This window comes from Dipodomys merriami, unplaced genomic scaffold, assembly GCF_024711535.1.
Source record: "Dipodomys merriami isolate MVZ:Mamm:240054 unplaced genomic scaffold, mDipMer1.0.p SCAF_31, whole genome shotgun sequence".
NCBI classification, from domain to species: domain Eukaryota; kingdom Metazoa; phylum Chordata; class Mammalia; order Rodentia; family Heteromyidae; genus Dipodomys; species Dipodomys merriami.
The window spans coordinates 11427400-11446488 of NW_027204604.1; the positions used below are offsets into that span (position 1 = coordinate 11427400).

At 50.3% G+C, this 19089-nt stretch overlaps 1 protein-coding gene across 1 annotated transcript in view; it reads left to right on the forward strand.

Moving 5' to 3' along the window:
* The window catches only part of Pik3c2b (phosphatidylinositol-4-phosphate 3-kinase catalytic subunit type 2 beta), a 69585-nt gene that overhangs the window by 41369 nt on the left and 9127 nt on the right, over positions 1-19089 (forward strand). The window contains exons 15-28 of the mRNA XM_070041726.1: positions 936-1078; positions 2260-2448; positions 3609-3702; positions 4308-4402; positions 4838-5018; positions 6761-6868; positions 7413-7505; positions 8808-8937; positions 10168-10304; positions 15659-15828; positions 16548-16704; positions 17253-17362; positions 17489-17690; positions 17798-17922. Of these exons, the coding sequence (XP_069897827.1) occupies positions 936-1078; positions 2260-2448; positions 3609-3702; positions 4308-4402; positions 4838-5018; positions 6761-6868; positions 7413-7505; positions 8808-8937; positions 10168-10304; positions 15659-15828; positions 16548-16704; positions 17253-17362; positions 17489-17690; positions 17798-17922 (1934 nt within the window). The remainder of the gene's footprint in view (positions 1-935; positions 1079-2259; positions 2449-3608; positions 3703-4307; positions 4403-4837; positions 5019-6760; positions 6869-7412; positions 7506-8807; positions 8938-10167; positions 10305-15658; positions 15829-16547; positions 16705-17252; positions 17363-17488; positions 17691-17797; positions 17923-19089) is intronic.

Genomic DNA, 19089 nt, shown 5'->3' on the forward strand with positions numbered 1-19089 from the left:
GGACGGGAAGTGTGGACATAGGATGGTGATATGCCCAAAGTGATTGGTGAACATGGGGTGACCCAGAGCGGAAGGAAGGGTGGGTTTTGTGGTATCCATCTCCCATTTCCTAGAGGTTAACTTTGCTACCAGAGACCGAAGGTGGGGTCTGAGGCCTTCCCTGCCCTGAGCTTAGCCTCTCAAAGTCCCTTGTTTTCAACTCTCATAAATCCAGTCAGCTCTGAGCTGCCCCAGGTGGGACCTTGAAGGAAGAGCCTTTCTCATCAGTCACATGGGGTTCCAACAGGGTGGGCTAGGGTGCCTTTGGAGGGCAGGGAGAGCAGATTAAATCCTGCATCTAGTTACTAGCTCCCAGCTCCCCTTTCTTGTGATCAGGAGATGCTTTGGTATGGAATGGGGGAATGTCAAAGCTTAGACAAAATGAGACGTAAAAGTCCAGAATGCACACTATAAAGGTGTGTAGTTCTGTGTCCTATTCATTACTCTATGCCTAGGGTTTAAATAGTGCATCTATTAGTGTTCAGTAAACACTTGTTGAATGAAGCAAAGCAGAACTTCTTGGGAGAATTTGGTTCACTCAGCTGACTTCTACTTTAAGAGAAAGAGCAGCAGTGGTACCAAGCAAAGGCCCGTGTGTCACAGGCCCCAGTGTAGCCAGTGCCCAGTGTGAGGTCCAAGCGCCTGGTGGCTCACAGGCTTCCAGACCCAACTGAGGGCTCCCCTTACCTGGGAACATGCCAACCTCACCTCTTCCTTCCTTTCCCATTTCATCCCTCTATTTCCTTGTAAGTTTTGCTGCACATTACAGCTGATGGGGGTCTTGGGAGTCGCTAAGTCTAGCTGGGTTGTTTTACAAAGCTGGGACCAGGGAAGTGGCCACCTTCACTCACTACTCTGCCTCCTCGCTCCCCTCCCTTCTCTGACCCCCTCCCAAGATTGACTTCCCCACCTCAGCCTTTGACATCAAATTCACCAGCCCTTCTGGAGACAAGTTCAGCCCCCGCTATGAGTTCGGCAGCCTCCAGGAAGAAGACCAGCGCAAGCTTAAAGACATCATGCAGAAGGAGTCCCTGTACTGGTGAGGCTCCGGGCGCCCTCTGGCTCCCCCCCGCACCCCCAAGGCTGTTACGTGCATTCTGACTCTGCCCCACCTCCCAGTCCCCACCCTTCTGCACTGGAGTGCAGATGTGGGGTAGGCCTTGCCTTCTAGGCAGGGCACAGTGGCAGCCCCACCAGACGGTTCTCCATAAGCCAACATGGGGAAAAGTAGAGGGAAAGGACTCAGGAAATGAGATCTGAGAATGCCTAGATTTAGTTATCAGAGGAGCAAAGCTTCATTTCCACCCTAGATCTACGGTCCACCACTTGCTGTCTGTTGGGACAGCTGGCTGCAGCCCTCACCTCCCTTCCCCCACCTCCTGCCCCTTTTACACCAACAAGCCTTTGCATTTTTCTGGCCTTGTCACTTTCCAAAAAGGATCAGGTGTCATGGCAAGCTGGCAACTCTCAGGGGTAAATGAGTCCAGGCTGATCTCATCCCTGGGGCTGCTGTGTTCACCAGGATCAGAGAAGAAGGAGCTGGGGGAGCTGATGGGGTTGGGGCTCCTCCCCTGCCTGCCCTCCCCATCCATCTCTCTGTTCCTTCTTGGTCCCTGTGCACATGGAGATCAAGGGAGATAACTCATCCATGTCTACCCAGGGTGCCAGAGTAGCTGAATGACTACAGACCTCTCCTGCCCCTATCCTTCTGCCCCAACCCTTTACTTCATTAGCCTGGGCTTCATTTGCCCATTAGACACCTGATCTCAGGCAAATTCCAATTAGCCACAGTCCCTATAAAACCAGCAGCTGGCCTCTGGCAGCCCCAGGAGGCTTAGACCCTGACAGGTGCTGCCCTCTGGTGGCTGTACTTGGGAGTAGAGTCCGCAGGACAAGCCCTCGTGGTGGTAAAGCTGATGCCCTTGGCCCATGCCTGGGTTCTGCCTGGGTCAGAGATGTCCCTGAGTCAGGATCAAAGGTGATATTTAGACCTTACTCCCCAAGCTTTGCTTCCCATCTCCTGGTGGTCTTTGAAAAATACCCGATGCGTGGCTTCCACAGACATTCTGACTCCATTGGTGACCTGGGCTGCCCACCAGGCCCTTAGGTGATTATAATATGCAGGGAAATTGAGGGGGCTTCAAATGGCAGTGTGCACTGTTGTGTGAAGTGTGAGTTCTCCACCTTCTGGCTGACTGTCCACGTTCCTCCTCCCGCCAGGCTCACTGATGCTGACAAAAAGCGCCTGTGGGAGAAGCGATATTACTGCCATTCGGAGGTGAGCTCGCTCCCTCTGGTGCTCGCCAGTGCCCCCAGCTGGGAGTGGGCTTGCCTGCCCGACATCTATGCCCTCCTGAAGCAGTGGTCACACATGAACCACCAGGATGCCCTTGGACTCCTGCATGCCACGTGAGTGGTAGCACCCACCCATCCTCCCCACCCACTGACCAGGCAACTCTGGGGAAGATGGTCAATTGGCATGGATATTCGGGGCCCGTTGGTTTCTGTCTTTTGCTTTGTCTTCATCTTGTTTCCCTGCGATGTTCTAGATGTTTTCCAAATGTACAACAAAATTGGAAACTGCACAGCGAGCCCCTATATACCTACCACCCAGGTTCTGCCGTTCCTATTTGCCTTATCGTTAATTGCACGTTTTTCCATTCCTCTCAAGCAATACAAGTTTTTCCTTCTTTATTTTTTTGTCCTTGTGGGACTTGAACTCAGGGCCTAGGTGCCGTCCCTGCGCCTCTTTGTGTTCAAGGCTAGTGCTCCACCACTTGAGCCACTGCTCAATTTCCAGTTTTTGAGTGAATAATTGGAGATAAGAGTCTCACAGGGACTTTTCTGCCCAGGCAGATCTTCAGATCTCAGCCTCCTGAGTATCTAGGATTATAGGTGTGAGCCACCGGCACCTTGCTAGTTTTTTCTTCTTTATTAGCATATATTAATTGTAAAAACGGGTTTCATTGTGACATTTCCATACATGCTTAGAACGTATTTTGATCAAATTCACAACTCCCTCTGTGTGTGTGTGTGTGTGGTGGGGGGTACTCAGGCTTGAACTCAGGATCTGGCCACTGTCCCTTAGATTTTTTTGCTCAAGGCTGGCACTCTACCACTTGAATCACAGCTCCACTTCTAGCTTTTCAGTGGCTAACTGGAGATAAAAATATTAGGGATTTTCTTGCCCAGCCTGGCTTTGAACCACAATTCTCAGATCTCAGCCTTCTGAGTAGTTAGGATTACAGGTATGAGCTGCTGGCACTTGACCCCTTCAGGACTTTTGAGGCAACATTGTTTCTAGTCTCCCTAAACTAATCCTATCAGATATCTATAAAATTCCAGTGATGCTCTGTTATTTGCCTAGCCAGTTTTAGCCAAAGTAGGCTTGTTTCTAGAGGAAGCTGCTTGTCCAGAGTTGCAGTCCCCAGAAATGACTGACTCTTCCACTGGCTTTGATGCTGTCTTTCCCTGCCATGCTCTGAAGCTCAGGTGTGAAGGGACTTGGCTCACAGCTGTGCTTAGTGCTCATGGATGGGTTGTCAAGGTCCTGGGCTCTGTCTTGCCAGCTTCCCAGACCAGGAGGTGCGGCGGATGGCTGTACAGTGGATTGGCTCACTCTCGGATGCCGAGCTGCTTGACTACTTGCCCCAGCTGGTGCAGGTGAGTGGCTGGACCTTTCTTCCGTGTGTGTGTGTGTGTGTGTGTGTGTGTGTGTGTGTGTGTGTGTGTGTGTGTGTGTGTGTGTGTGTGTGTGTGTGTGTGTGTGTGTGTGTGTGTGTGTGTGTGTGTGTGTACCTTTCTTCCGTGTGTGTATGTGTGTGTGTGTGTGTGTGTGGACCTTTCTTCCGTGTGTGTGTGTGTGTGTGTGTGTGTGTGTGTGTGTGTGTGTGTGTGTGTGTGTTAGGGCTTGAACTCAGGACCTTAGTCTGTTCCTTAGCCTTTTTACTCAAGGCCAGCACTCTACCCCTTGAGCTGCAGCTCCACTTTCAGCTTTTTGGTGATTAATTGGAGATGAGAGTCTCATGGACTTTACTGTCCAGGCTGGTAACTTGGATCCTCGATCCTCAGACCTCAGCCTCCTGAATAGCCTAGGATTACAGGAGTGAGCCGGTGCCCAGCCCCTTCCCCTCAATTCTGCTTATCCCATCCTCTAGTCCCAAGTTATTCTGCACCTGACTCTTAGGAGCCTAAGGGCCTAGGCAGATAGTAGTGGGTGTAGATTTCAGCCTGTTAATAGAGTTTCATGTTTGCCTTCTCCTGAACAGGCACTTAAGTATGAGTGCTACCTGGACAGCCCCCTGGTACGCTTCCTCCTGAAGCGAGCCGTCTCCGACCTGAGAGTGACCCACTACTTCTTCTGGTAAAGTCCATATGCAGAAAGTGGGAGGCAGCCGAGTGTCCCTTGTCCAGGAGTCTTTCTCCCTCAGGCATGGGCTGTGGGGGGAGCGAGGGGGTGGAGCCTAGCAGTCTGGGCTTTGCCCAGGATGTTGCTGATCTACCACGTGACCTTGGCCTAGCCAGCATCTTTCCTTCAGGGTCTCAGTTCAGCCCGTGTAGCTCACTCAGCGGGCCTCATCTCTGTCCGTCTGTTCACCCTGTTCATGAGCTGTAGAGGGGCTTTCAGCTCTAAGCTGGGGACAGGGTGGACACAGGTAAGCACTGCATTCTGAGCACATTTTCTTCCTTCCCAGGTGGGGGTGGCTTTTCTGGTGAGATGGGCCACGATGCAGCCCCTTCTTCGCCTCTAACCCCCTGTGGCCCCTGAGTGGCCTGACTCCCTTCTCATGCCTTGCAGGTTGCTGAAGGATGGCCTGAAGGACTCTCAGTTCAGCATCCGCTACCAGTACCTGCTGGCAGCCCTGCTGTGTTGCTGTGGCAAAGGGCTGAGGGAGGAGTTTAATCGCCAGTGCTGGCTTGTCAACTCTTTGGCTAAACTGGCCCAGCAGGTCCGGGAGGCCACCCCTTCTGCACGTCAGGTGAATGGGGCAAGGCTGCCTCTATTTCTTGCCTAATACACATCAGTAATACACATCAGGGCTAATATATATCAGTAGTTTACTTCTCAGGTCTCTTGAGCAGAAGGGTGGGACATGATCACTGTGATTGGTTTGGTTTGCAAAATACTGAGCATCTCTATTTAGCTATTGGCCTTCAAGACAGTTGAGCAAGTTGTCTTTTGCACAAGAGCCCCCAGCGAGAAGAGCAAGTAAGGGCTGAAATCCAGTCATATTGTGTTTGTTTGACAGTGAGCCAGGCTCAGAGGCAACTTTTTCTATTTGTCCAAAGACATTGTATTAGGCCAGCAGTGTTCCTGGTTGGGAGATTTATTTATTTATTTATTTGTCAGTTGTGGGACTTGAATTCCTGGCCTGGGCTCTGTCCCTCAACTCTTCAGCTCAAGGCTAGCGCTCCACCACTTGAGCCACAGTGCCATATCTGGTTTTCTGGTAGTTTATTTGAGATAAGAGTCTCACAGACTTTCCTGCCCAGGCTGGCTTTGAACCATGGTCCTTAGATGGATCTCAGCCTCCTGAGTAGCTAGGATTACAGGTGGGAGCCACCAGAGCCTGGCTAAGAGATTTTTATATTAGAGTCTAGATCCTAGCTAGATAGGGTAATATGCATCTGTAATCTCAATACTTGGAAAGGTGACACAGGAAGATTGAGAGTTTCAGCCTGGGCTGAAACCTGTTTCAAAAGGTAGGGGGAAAAACAAACATCATTAGCTTGTCTTTTTTTTCTTTCTCCTTTTTTTTTTTTTTTTTGCTTTTTGTGCCTATCCTGGGGCTTAAACTCAGAGTCTAAGCACTGTTCATTAGCTTTTTTGTTGTTGGTCGTGGGGCTGAACTCTGGGCCTGGGTGTTGTCCCTTAGCTCTTCAGCTCAAGGCTAGCACCCTACTACTTGAGCCACAGCGCCACTTCTGGCTTTTTTCTGCTTATGTGGTGCTGAGGAATGGAATCCAGGGCCTCATGCATGCAAGGCAAGCACTCTACCACTAAGCCGCATTCCCAGCCCTTATTAGCTGGTTTTTTTTTTTGGTCGGTCATGGGGCTTGAACTCTGGGCTTGGGTGCTGTCCCTGCGCTCTTCAGCTCAAAACGTACGCTCTACCACTTGAGCTACAATGCCACTTCCAGTTTTCTAGTGGTTTATTGGAGATAAAAGTCTCACAGACTTTCCTGCCTGGGTTGGCTTTGAACCATAATCTTCAGATCTCAGCCTCCTGAGTAGCTAGGATTACAGCTCATTAGCTTTTTTTGACCAAGGTGATGCTGTACCACTTGAGCCACAGCTCCACTTCTGGCTTTTTTGGTGACCAATTGTGATGGTTAATTAGAGATAAGAAGTCTCACAGGCTGGCTTTGAACCTCAATCCTCAGATCTCAGCCCCTTGAGTAGCTAGGATTACAGGCATGAGCCACAGGTGCCCAGCTCATTAGCTTTTCTTGGCAAAGCCTGAGCAGGACTTCCCCATGAGATGTTCTGGCCTGCTTCCTGCTGTTCTAAACCTCCCTCCCCCCGGGGGTATCAGAACGTGCTGCTCCTGCACTGGGCCAGCCTGGGACGGACAGCAGTTTTCCTTCCTAAGGGTATTCCAGAGTGTGTCAGGCTTCTCAGTGCATCATTAGGCACCCACTTCTGGGAATGGCCTGGTTGTGGTGGAGCCTGGGAGCCCCCTCACGCCCTCCCCCTCCTCTGTCCCTCCCTCCCTGGCAGGGCATCCTCCGCACGGGCCTGGAGGAGGTGAAACAGTTTTTTGTCCTCAATGGCTCCTGTCGCCTGCCACTCAGCCCCAGTCTGCTGGTGAAGGGCATCGTGCCCAGGGTGAGTGGCTGCTGGGTGTGGGGCTGGTAGAGTGGTAAGGCCTTACTGCCCTGGTTGTAGAGGGCAAGGAGGAAGGAAGGTGATCTGTTAGTCCCTTCCTAACCCTCATATGTGAAGACTGTGCATGGAGTTGAGAGGAAGTGAGGGGCGGGGTCAGGGGAGGCTGGGAGGAAGTCAGTGACAGTGATGGCAGCTGTCCAGGTTGGTCCTGTCTGAACCCTGTTTTACAGAGGAGTAACCTGCCGGGAGATGGGACTTAGGAGAAGGCATGAGGGTAATGAGGATGTGCAGGATAGAGGGAAGGAAGGAAGGGATGAGAGGTCAGGTCCCGGGGCTGAAGTGGTGACACTTCATGAACCCAGATGACAGCACTAAAGAGAGGGAGAAGGAATTTGCGCCCCTGAGAAATGAGGCACTAACAGTGAGCAGGGCTCAGATGGACGGGCAACAGGAGGGGGTGGCATGGTGGTCCAGCATGGAGAGGAGATTTCCTTCCCGGGCACGGGAAGCCTGACCCCGGCTCACTGCCCCATCCACGGTGCAGGACTGTTCCTACTTCAACTCCAACGCAGTCCCCCTCAAGCTCGCCTTCCAGAACGTGGATCCGCTGGGTGAGCACATCCGGGTCATCTTCAAGGTAAAAGAGCCCCCTCCGGTCTTCTGGGGTGAAGGTGGAGAGAGCGTGGGAGGAATGCAGGTGGCACAGTAGCCTCAGAAAACTGTTCCCCCCTGTTCCCTGCTGCCTTTTTTGTGGTGCTGGGGATCAAACTCAGGGCCTTGAACATACCACGCACACATTAGACCACTAAGTCACCCCCTCCCACCTGCCCCGAAGTCTGCCTCTTCTCTTGGTTTTGTCCATACTAAGGTTTAAACTCAGTCTCATACTTGCTAGGCAGGTGCTCTACTATATGAGCCACACCATACTGTTGGCATTGGTGATTTTCAAGATGGGATCTTATTTATGCCCAAGCAAGCTTGAGCTGTGATCCTCCTATTTGTGTCCCCCCCCCAATAGCTAAGATAATAGGTTCCAGCCACCACGCCCAGCCATTGGTGGAAATGGGGTCTCAGCAACTTCTTTTTGCCCAGGCTGACCTCTCAAACCATGATCCTCCTTGATATCTGTCTCCCAAATAGCTAGGATTTTACAGGCTTCAGCCACTGTGCCCAGCATGCTGCTGCCCTGCATGCGTGCGTGCGTGCGTGCGTGCGTGCGTGCGTGCGTGCGTGCGTGCGTGCGTGCGTGCGTGCGTGTGTGTGTGTATCTGTATGTGTACTGGGACTTGAACTCAGGTCTTCTGCTCTTGCTTGAGCTTCCTCGCTCATGGTGTTCTACCACTTGAGCCACAGCATTTGTCTGGTTAATAAGATAGAGTCTCACAGACTTTTCTGTCCACTCTGGCTTCAAACTTGACCCTTCAGATCTCAGCCTGAATAGTTAGGATTATGGGCATGAGATAGGATTACTGATAGGAGCCAACAGTGCCCCAATCTGCTGCTCTCTTTAATAGAGCACAAAAGGGTTAAAAGGAATTGTGTATGACAAGAGAGAGTTAAGGAAATCTATGTTGGGAAGAATAAATAGGAGCATCAAGGTCCAGACTGGGCTTGGTAGAAGATGAAACCCTATCTTTAAAATAACTAGAATAACAAGGACTAGGGTGTGACTCTAGCAGTAGAAGAGCACCTGCATAGCAAGTGACAAGCCCTGAGTTCAAATCCCAGTACTACAAAAAAAAAAGTGGGGGGTGAGCAGGAAGAGCAGGCACGACCCTGTGGGGATAAACTAACTATAAGCAGGTTGATGGCTCTAGTCTTTGACCCGGTGTGAGCAGAGGTGCAGGGCTGTTGCTGTGGTTCAGACCGGGGAGCTGTGGGAGTGGGGAGCCTGGGAGGCGGTGGGGACGAGTCTTGGTCACTCTCTTCCTCCATGCAGTGCGGGGACGACCTTCGCCAGGACATGCTCACTCTGCAAATGATTCGAATCATGAACAAGATCTGGGTCCAGGAGGGGCTGGATATGCGCATGGTCATCTTCCGTTGCTTCTCCACTGGCCGGGGGAGAGGTCAGTTTGAAGTGTGGGTGGGGGGCACCCCCTTTGCTTACTGCCCTTCCGCCCATTCCACAACATGAGCTGGGGGTGAAAGGGGAAAGAGCAGTTGAAGTTCCAATTCCAACTGAAGTTCTGAAGTAGCTTGGGAACAAAAAGCTAGGCGCCAGTGGCTCATGCCTGCAATTCTAGCTACTCAGGAGGCTGAGCTCTGAGGATTGCGGTTCAAAGCCAGCCCAGGCAAGCAAAGTCCATGAGACTCTTTTTTTTTTTTGGGGGGGGGGTCAGTCGCGGGGCCTGAACTCTGGGCCTGGGCGCTGTCCCTCAGCTCTAGGCTAGCACTCTACCACTTGAGCCACAGTGCAACTTCTGACTTTTTTTGCTTATGTGGTGCTGAGGAATGGAACCCAGGGCCTCATGCATGCAAGGCAAGCACTCTACCACTGAGCCATCTTCCCAGCCCTCCATGAGACTCTTATCTCCAATGAACCACCAGAAAACTGGAAGTGGCGCTGTGGCTCAAGTGGTAGAGCGCTGGCCTTGAGCTGAAGAGCTGAGGGACAGCGCCCAGGCCCAGAGTTCCAGCCTCACAACTGGCAAAAAAAAAGCAGGAGAAGAAGACACTTCCAGAACCAATTGACTTGTGGAGACTGGATCCTGATCCAGGCAAGACAATTCTGAAGTCGTTTTTGAGATGACTGGAAGAAATGTGGATGTAGACTAGGTTTGATCAAAGAGGGATGGTTAGATTTGGGGTTGTGACCGTGGCCTAGTGGTCATGTGCTTGTGGACAACGTGCGACATATTTATGAATGAAATGACATACCTGGACCGGCTTCCCAGTGCTCCAGAGGGGTGTCAGGAAGTGGGAACTAGGAGGGAGGGGGCATATGAAAAGATAGAAAATGATCAGCAAATGTGGATCCTTTTTGAAGGATGGGTGACAGTTACAAGTAAACTAACACAATCTTTTGTTTCCCCCCCATTCCTGTACATGTTTGAAGATTAGTCAGAGTCAAAAGCCAAAAGGAAAACAGTGGCTATGAACTGGGGAGAACCAGGAGTCAATGTAGTGTGGGAGATATGGGGGTGGCCAGCAGGTTTTCCCTCATTTTCACAGATTTGGTCCAAAAGCTCCAGCGCTTAGCTTGCTGGCCAGCAAGTACCCTGCCCAGCTCCTGCAGGCTTCTCCCCACACCCCTTTCTCTCCTCTCCAGAGTGTGACCCTGACCTCTTCTCTCACAGGGATGGTAGAGATGATCCCCAATGCTGAGACCCTGCGCAAGATCCAGGTGGAGCATGGAGTGACAGGCTCCTTCAAGGACCGGCCCCTGGCAGACTGGCTGCAGAAGCACAACCCCGGGGAGGACGAGTATGAGAAGGTAGGATTGGTGGGATTCGGCTGGGTCGATAGACTCGGAGAGGCCCAGAGCTGCCCAGACTGAGCCTGATGCTGAAGCATGAGTCTGTTACCTCCAGACCACTCAGCTTTGCTGGGGTGATGGATAACCTCTCTTGGGGGACTGTGTATCTCAGGCTGGGTGAACTGACTGTTGGAAGCTGGTGTGTCAGACTTGAAGACTTTGAGTTACTGTTAATACCTGGTAGAGGGAATCTTGGGGGAGGGGCCTGGCCTAGCAAAACTTCCCCATTGCAGCTTCTGATTGGTTCTTCTGGAACTCTCAGGGCAATCCTGTGGTGCCTTACAGAATCGAGATGATTGGTAGAGACTGTTCAGAGATCCTTTGATCTAGCTTCTTTTGTTATACACGCATCTGCTGGTACTGGGGCTTGAACTCAGGGCTTTGCACTTTTACTTGGCTTTTCTGCTTAAGGCTGGCGCTCTGCCACTCGAGCCACACTTCCCACTTGCAGCTTTTTGGTGATTCATTGGAGATCTCAATCTCTCAGATATGTCTGCCAGAACTGGTTTTGAACCTCAGTCCTCAGATCTCAGCCTCCTGAGTAGCTAGGATTTACAGATGTGAGCTACCTGAACCTGGCTAGAGACCTTTATAATCCAATCCTTTCTTTTTGTGGGAGTAATTCATGCTCACACTTGTGCCTGGGGTCATACTCAAAGTCACTCAAAGTCAGAGTAGAGGTTACATATAAGAGGGAGATGAAAGAGGCCTGGTGAGAGGAGAGATTAGATTATGAGTGGAGCTCTCCTGAGAGGTAAGTCTCGGTGCCTTTTCATAGCTTTGTGACCCTAGCTTCTGGGTTAATGAGATAGGGAGGGGACAAGACACAATAAGAATGTCCCAATGGCCGGGCCCTGGTGGCTCACACCTTTAATCCTAGCTACTCAGGAGGCTGAGATCTGAGGAGGCTGAGATCTGAGGATCACGGAATCAAAGCCGCTGGGCAGGAAAGTCCGTGAGACTCATCTCCAATAAACCACTCAGAAAACTGGAAGTGGCGCTGTAGCTCAAGCGGTAGAGCACTAGCCTTGAGCTGAAGAGCTGAGGGACAGTGCCCAGGCCCAGAGTTCAAGCCCCATGACTGACCAGAAAAAAAAAAAAAAAGAATGTCAGAATGCTAATTTATATGTGTCACTTCAAGAAGATCCAAATGCTAGTTTGTATTGATTAATGCATTTAATATCCTGAGGGAAATCACACGCACACACACAGGCAGCCAAATTATAACCAGAACGTTGTTCAAGGAATGTGTGTAATTAGATGATCTTAAATGGCCCTAAGTGTTTGCATTCCCCAGGGTTTAGTCCCTGGCCTGCTGTGCTCTTTTTCATTCTTTTTGGGCCAGCTCATCCCCTATTACTTCTGCCTACATCCATACACTGAGGACTTCCAGATCCCTTCCTCTAGCCTCAGCTTCGGTCTCTGGGGCCACTGCTTGTGGACTTCTCTACTATGTCTTGCCCAGGCTCAAGCTGGCTTCTTGCCTCTTGGAACCTTCTTTTTTTTTTTTTGTCGGTCGTGGGGCTTGAACTCTGGGCCTGGGCGCTGTCCCTCAGCTCTTCAGCTCAAAGCGAGCGCTCTACCACTTGAGCTACAGCGCCACTTCCAGTTTTCTGGTGTTTTTTTATTGGAGATAGGAGTCTCACGGTCTCTCCTGCCCGGGCTGGCTTTGAACCGCAATCCTCAGATCTCAGCCTCCTGAGTAGCTAGGATTACAGGCGTGAGCCACCAGCGCCCGGCTTCTTGGAGCCTTCTTACTAGAAAAAATACTAGAAGTTTCTTTTGTTCCTTTTTGTGTGTCCATTTGTGAGTTTCACTCACAGGATAGGGGTGCTCTCCTTGTTGAGTAGGTGGCCAAGAACAGTTCAAAGCCAGTCTGGGCAGGAAAGTCCAGGAGATTCTTACCTCCAATGAACCAGCAAAAGGCCAGAAGTGGCTCAAGGCTTCAGAGGTAAGAAAGAGTCTCCTGGACTTTCCTGCCCAGACTGGCTTTGAACTGCTCTTGGACACTTATTCAACAAGGAGAGCACCCCTATCCTGTGAGTGAGACTCTTACAAATCAGGAGAGTGTCCCTTCATAGAGTGTAACTTTTTTTTTTTTTGGTGATCGCTATGGGGCTTGAACTTAGGGCCTGGGCACTGTCCCTGAGCTCTCTGTTTTGCTTAAGGCTAGCTCTCTACCACTTTGAACCACAGCTCCACTTGTGGTTTTCTGGTGGTTAATTAGAGATGAGTCTCACAGACTTTCCTGACTAGGCTGGCTTCAAACTGTCATCCTCAGATTTCAGCCTCCTGAATTGCTAGGATTACAGGTGTCAGTCACCGGCAGCTGGCCGAGTGTAACTTCTTGCCAGTCAGCTACTAACGTCTGCCTACCTCTGGAAGTACTAAGCATGTCATTTCCCACAGGCCCACAGCTGTTTTGTGAGCCAACACAGGACTCATTTAAGGGACAAAATGGCCAAAATTGATAAAGATGAGGTCAAGAGTGAAAATAAGAGCTACAGGTGTGGCTCAGTGGTAGCAAGCATGAGGTCCTGAGTTCAAACTCTAGTGCTCCCCAAAACAAAACTAAACAAACAAAAAAAAAGGGTGGGAGTGAGTGTATGAGTTCTTATCTTTATTGAGTGGATTCTTCCATTCATAGATTTCCCTTTCTTATAAATGGCCTTTTTCTCCCAGAAGTGACTTCTGTGGTATCTTTCCAAACATTCTATTCTTGATTTCCAAGGAAGTGATTGATTGCAATTGGACAAGTAGTGGTGGGTTAGGGATCTGGTACCTGGTTTTAGAACAAGTCTTGTGGAATAATCAGGAAACTGCTGGGAGATCAGATCCTTAAACCTGAGTGAAAGGTGGCCCAGGGCTGGAGGGGCGGGAAGGAGGAAGGACAGTGCATTGGGCTGATCTGGAAAGATGTGGGATGCCAGGACTCCTGAGGCATCGCTGGAAGGTTGCAGAGGGAGCCTGGGGAGCTGGGGAGTGGGGCGGGGGGAGGAATGTTATGTGCTGGCAAGCTGCTTCTCCTTCCAGTTCCATCCATTGCTAGTTGGTTTTTGTTCCCAACTTTGAATATTCTTACTTGGCTGTTTCCCTCTACTGAAAATCTTCTTGAGTTTTGGGGGTCATTTTCAAACCTCAAAAGAGGATGTTGTAGCAGAAAGGGGCCCATCTGCTGATTCTACGTATTTTTATGAGACATGTATTGGCTAGGCATCAGGGGCTCACACCTGTAATCCTAGCTACTCAAGAGGCTGAGATCTGAGGATGTTGGTTCCTGGGCAAGAAAGTCCATGAGACTCTTATCTCCTGCTTTCCCAGCAAGGTCTTGAGTTTAAAATTCCCTGAAAAGAAAAAGAAGAAAGGGGCTGGGAATGTGGCTCAAGTGGTAGAGCGCTAGCCTTGAGCAAAAGAAGCTCAGGCTCAGGAACAGTACCCAGGCTCCAAGTTGGAACCCCAGGACTGGGGGTGGGAGAGGGGGAAGAATGGGGCTGGGAAGGTGGCTTCGTGGTGGAGCGCTTGCCTTGCATGCACGAGGCCCTGGGTTCCATTCCTCAGCACCATATAAGCAGAAAAAGCTGGAAGTGGTGCTGTGGTTCAAATGGTAGAGCACTCACCTTGGGCTGAAGAGCTGAAGGGTAGTGCCCAGGCCCAGAGTTCAGGCCCCACAACTGACAAAAGAAAAAAGAAAAAGAAGAGAAACAGTGGATTCAACCCTTAATCACTGTTATATCCCTCCCCCCAAAAGTTTCAGTATATAACCCCAGCTGACCTTGATCTCACTCTGTACCCCGGTTGCTCTCAACATCATGAGCCTTTTGCCTGTGCCTCCTGAGTATTGGAATTGCATGTGAGCCACTGTGCCCAGCTTCCCTCTCCTCCTTGAAACTCAAAAATATCTCTAACACGTTTCACTAAGTAGAGATGTCAGGTTTTCAAGTGTAAAACCCTCCTGGAAGTGTGAACCTGTCTCAGCTCTTCTCCCAAGAACAGTGACTTGAATTAGACAAGGATTTAGCTGTTACCACGAGATCTGGGAGTGGAGTTTTATTTGGGTCAAGAAGAAAGATGGATACATTCTGAGCAGATTCAGGGAATTCTCCCTTAAGTCCACTACTCAAGCCAGCTTGAACCAGAGTCACGATGGCATGCTGGGAAGGTTTTCAGCATCAAATCGTGTTGTATACCAAGGTCTCCCAAGTCTTGGCTGTTTACATCCGGGCTTTTCTATCTGTCTACTTTCTTTCTCACCAGTCTCAAGGGAGAAGATGAAGTTCAGATGAAGGGTGGGGGAAGACATAAAGACCTTCCATTTCTTTCTTTTTTTCTTTCCTTCCTTTTTTTTTTTTTTTTTGGTCGGTCGTGGGGCCTGAACTCAGGGCCCTGGGCGCTGTCCCTCAACTCCTCAGCTCAAGGCTAGCGCTCTACCACTTGAGCCACAGCGCCCACTTCCGGCTTTTTTTTTTTCTGCGTATGTGGTGCTGAGGAATCAAACCCAGGGTCTCAGGCATGCAAGGGAAGCGCTCTACCACTGAGCCACCTTCCCAGCCCTTTCCTTCCTTTCTTATACTCTGGGCCTGGGTGCTGTCCCTGAGCTCTTTTGCTCAAGGCAGCGCTCTATTGCTTTGAGCCATTGCTCTGCTTCCAGTTGTTCAGGTGGTTAATGGAACATAAGGGTTTCAAGGACTTTCTTGCCTGGGCTGGCTTCCAAATGTGATTCTCAAATATCAGCCTCCTGAGTAGCTAGGATAATAGGTGTGAGCCCCCAGTGCCCCAGTTCCTTCCGTATCTTTTTACTCCTGTATACGTGGGAGGGGTGTGTGTGTGTGTGTGTGTGTGTGTGTGTGTGTGTGTGTGTGTGTGTGTGTGTGTGTGTGTGTGTGTGTGTGTGTGTGTGTGTGTGTGTGTTAGTATGTGACAAGGGTAAAGGATGAACAGACAGGTGTGAGGTTCTGTTGGGGTTCACAAGAAATAACAAGGCCAGTGTTGACTAAATTCAGCTTGACTGTGGCCCTGCGCTTCTTCCAGACAGCTTTTGTTGTTGTTATTGTACTGATACTGGAACCCAGAGCTGTGCTCTTGCTTGGACTTTTTGGTTTAAGGCTAGTGCTGTACCCCCAAACTGAGCCACAGCTCCACTTCCAGCCTTTTAGACTGAAGGTAAGAGTCTCACAGACTGTTCTGCCCAAGCTGGCTTCAAACTGCAATCCTCAGTGTCAGCCTCCTTAGTAGCTGGGATTATAGGTGTGAGCCACGGTGCCCAACTCCGACAGCTTTGTGTCCTCTCCCCCCACCTGCTTCTCGTCTCCCAGGCTGTGGAGAACTTCATCTACTCCTGTGCCGGCTGTTGTGTGGCCACATATGTCTTGGGCATCTGTGACCGACATAATGACAACATTATGCTGAAGACCACTGGCCACATGTTCCACATAGATTTTGGCCGTTTCCTGGGTCATGCCCAGATGTTTGGCAACATCAAGAGGTAAGTGGTATCCTGAAACCAGATGGGTTGGTCACATGTGGAGGATAGAGGTTAGCAGGGATGATTCAGAGCTAGGATGAAAGCTTATGGTGGACAGAACTGTGCCTCCGAGCATTGTCCCTGAGCTGAGCAGCTATGGAGAGGATTGGTAAGGAGGTCAAGTCCTTGTAGGGCCTTACAGAAGGTGGGGACCAGCTGTTTTTCCTCGTGTGTGTGTGTGTGTGTGTGTGTGTGTGTGCGCGCGTGTGCGCACGCGCGCACACATACCAGTTCTGGAACCTGACCTCAGGACCTGGGTGCTGTCTTACAGCTTTTTCACTCAAGGCTGGTACTCTACCACTTGAGCCACAAGCTCTACTTCCAGCTTTTTGGTGATTAATTGGAGACAAGACTTTCCTTCCCAGACTGGCTTTGAACCGTAATCCTCAGATCTCAGCCTTCTGAGTAGCTAGAATTATAGGTGTGAGCCACTAGTGCGTGGCTGTTCCTCTCCTTACTGAGGAAGGAGGTGAACCCACACTGCAGGAAAAGGAAACACAGATTGCAACCAAGGAACATGCTGTCTGGGGATTTTGTACTAGGAAAGACAGCAGGGTGAGAGACAGCCTCATCTGTCCAGGTTTGAACACATGATTAAGGATGGGGGCCACTACCCCTTAATGCAGCCCACAGGTGGCCTTCTTCCTCCACGGTGACCTTCTACCTGTATGTTTCCCCAGGGACCGTGCTCCGTTTGTCTTCACCTCGGACATGGCGTATGTCATCAACGGGGGTGACAAGCCTTCTAGCCGCTTCCATGATTTCGTTGACCTTTGCTGCCAAGCTTATAACCTCATTCGCAAGCACACCCACCTGTTTCTCAACCTTCTAGGCCTGGTGAGGAGCTCCATCTCTGAACACCTCCTTCTTATTCTATGCCATCCTTAAGACTACCCTGGCTTGTTTCAAAAGATCCTGAGAGGCTGGGAATGTAGCTTAGTGGTAGAGTGCTTGCCTAGCATGCCTGAAGCCCTAGGTTCCACTCCTTAGTACCACATACACAGAAAAAGCCAGAAGTGGCGCTGCGGCTCAAGTGGTAGAGTACTAGCTTTGAGCAAAAGGAGCTCAGGGACAGTGCCCAGGCCCTGAATTCAAGCCCCCAGGACTAGTAGGGCGGGGAGGGGGGGGAAGGAGGGGAGGTTCTCAGATAGCATCTTCTCTGAGACCCAATTGAGTAACTGACTACCCTAGATAGAGGGACCCAGCCCACCTGGGGAGAACAATATGTCTGGTCCCCTTATCTCAAGCCTTCCACTTCCTGTGGTTACCAGCCACTGCCCACAGCATCCGTCTGCTGCCCTCTAGAAGGAGGGTGAAAGGGTGAAAGAGAAGTAAGACTTCCCTGTCCTTAGAGGCCCCTTCTCCCTCTTTTCCTCTCCATCTAGATGTTGTCCTGTGGAATCCCTGAGCTCTCGGACCTGGAGGACCTCAAGTATGTGTATGATGCCCTGAGACCCCAGGACACAGAGGCCAATGCCACCACCTATTTCACTAGGTACCTGGAGGCCTAAGGCAGCCTTGCTCACCCTCACTAGCTCCAGCTGGGGTTGGAGGAGTAGGATGGGTTATGGGAAGGATTCACCTAGATGGCAGAGCCTCCCATCCCTCCTCTACCCAACAGGTTGATTGAATCCAGCCTGGGCAGCGTAGCCACCAAGCTCAACTTTTTCATCCATAACCTGGCTCAGATGAAGTTCACAGGCTCCGATGACAGGCTGACCCTTTCCTTTGCCCCCCGAACGCACACTCTCAAGAGCTCAGGGCAAATCAGTGATGTGTTCCTCTGCCGTCACGAGAAGATCTTTCACCCTAACAAGGGCTATGTAAGTGATTTCTCATCTCTGATTCACTTCTCCCATTCACCTCGGCTTCTCAGGGTTCTGACTCTGCTCACAGAGTCAGGTGTTCCCTGAGACTTGGATCTTTACAGATATACATAGTTAAGGTGATGCGAGAGAACTCTCACGAAGCTACTTACATCCAGCGGACGTTTGAGGAGTTCCAGGAATTGCACAATAAACTGCGGCTGCTCTTCCCTTCTTCCCTCTTGCCCAGGTAGCGTTCCCCCTTTTCCTCTCTGGGGCTACTGGGGAGGAAGGATGAGGCTGGCAGGATTGTAGTGGCAAACCTTTTATACCAGGCATCTGTCTACCTGCTTTCCTTGGCCCGGTGTGTGGCAACAAGTGCGCCTCCTGCTGGCCAAAGTTGTCACTGCTCCAGAGGTCTTGCTCTAGTCTTGACCATGAACTTCTTCCCATTGCCTCCTGCCAGATTTCCTGCTTGCTGTGGCAGAATCTGAAGATGTTTTAAAGTTTCCAACTTATACAAAGAGTTAAACCACTTTCCCAATGAGTAAAAAAAAAAGTGTGATATATACATCCAATGGAATATTTATTGAGCATTGAAAGGGAAGGGCCAGTCATCAAAAGATAAAATGAGCTGAGTCACATTAGAATGGTCAGATTCAGTAGTCAGAAGAGAGAGAGGTAGTGGAGGCATTATTATTGGTCACTGAATGTGGAGTTCAGATTACAAAAGGAGGTCTGATTGCCCCTAAAAAAAAAAAGTTCATTACTTATGAAACAGTAATCCCTCTGTATATCACCTTTATAATAGCAATAAAAAATGGATGAAAAGGTCAGTACAGCATTGTGAATGTACTTAATGTTGAACTCTAAGCTTAAAATGGGATGGGGAGCTGGGCTCGAGTGGTAGAGCACCAGCCTTAAGCAAAAAAAAAAAAAAAGCTCAGGGACAGCACCTAGACCCCAGTTCAGGCCCAGGACTGGTGCACATACACAAAAATGCTTAAAATGATCAACTTGATGTCATGTGCATTTTTCCAAGATTTAAAAAATAAATGAGGGGGGCTGGGAAGGTGGCTCAGTGGTAGAGCACTTGCCTTGCATGCATGAGGCCCTGGGTTCAATTCCTCAGCACCACATAAACAGAAAAAGCTGGAAATGGCGCTGTGGCTCCAGTGGTAGAGCACTAGCCTTGAGCTGAAGAGCTGAGGGACAGTGCCCAAGCCCAGAGTTCAGGCCCCATGACTGGCAAAAAAAAAAAAAAATGAGGGGCTAGGAAGGTGGCTCAGTGCTTGCCTTGCATGCATGAGGCCCTGGGTCCAATTCCTCAGCACCACATAAACACAAAAAGCCAGAAGTAGTGCTGTGGCTCAAGTGGTAGAGTGCCAGCCTTGAGCTGAAGAGCTGAGGGATAGCA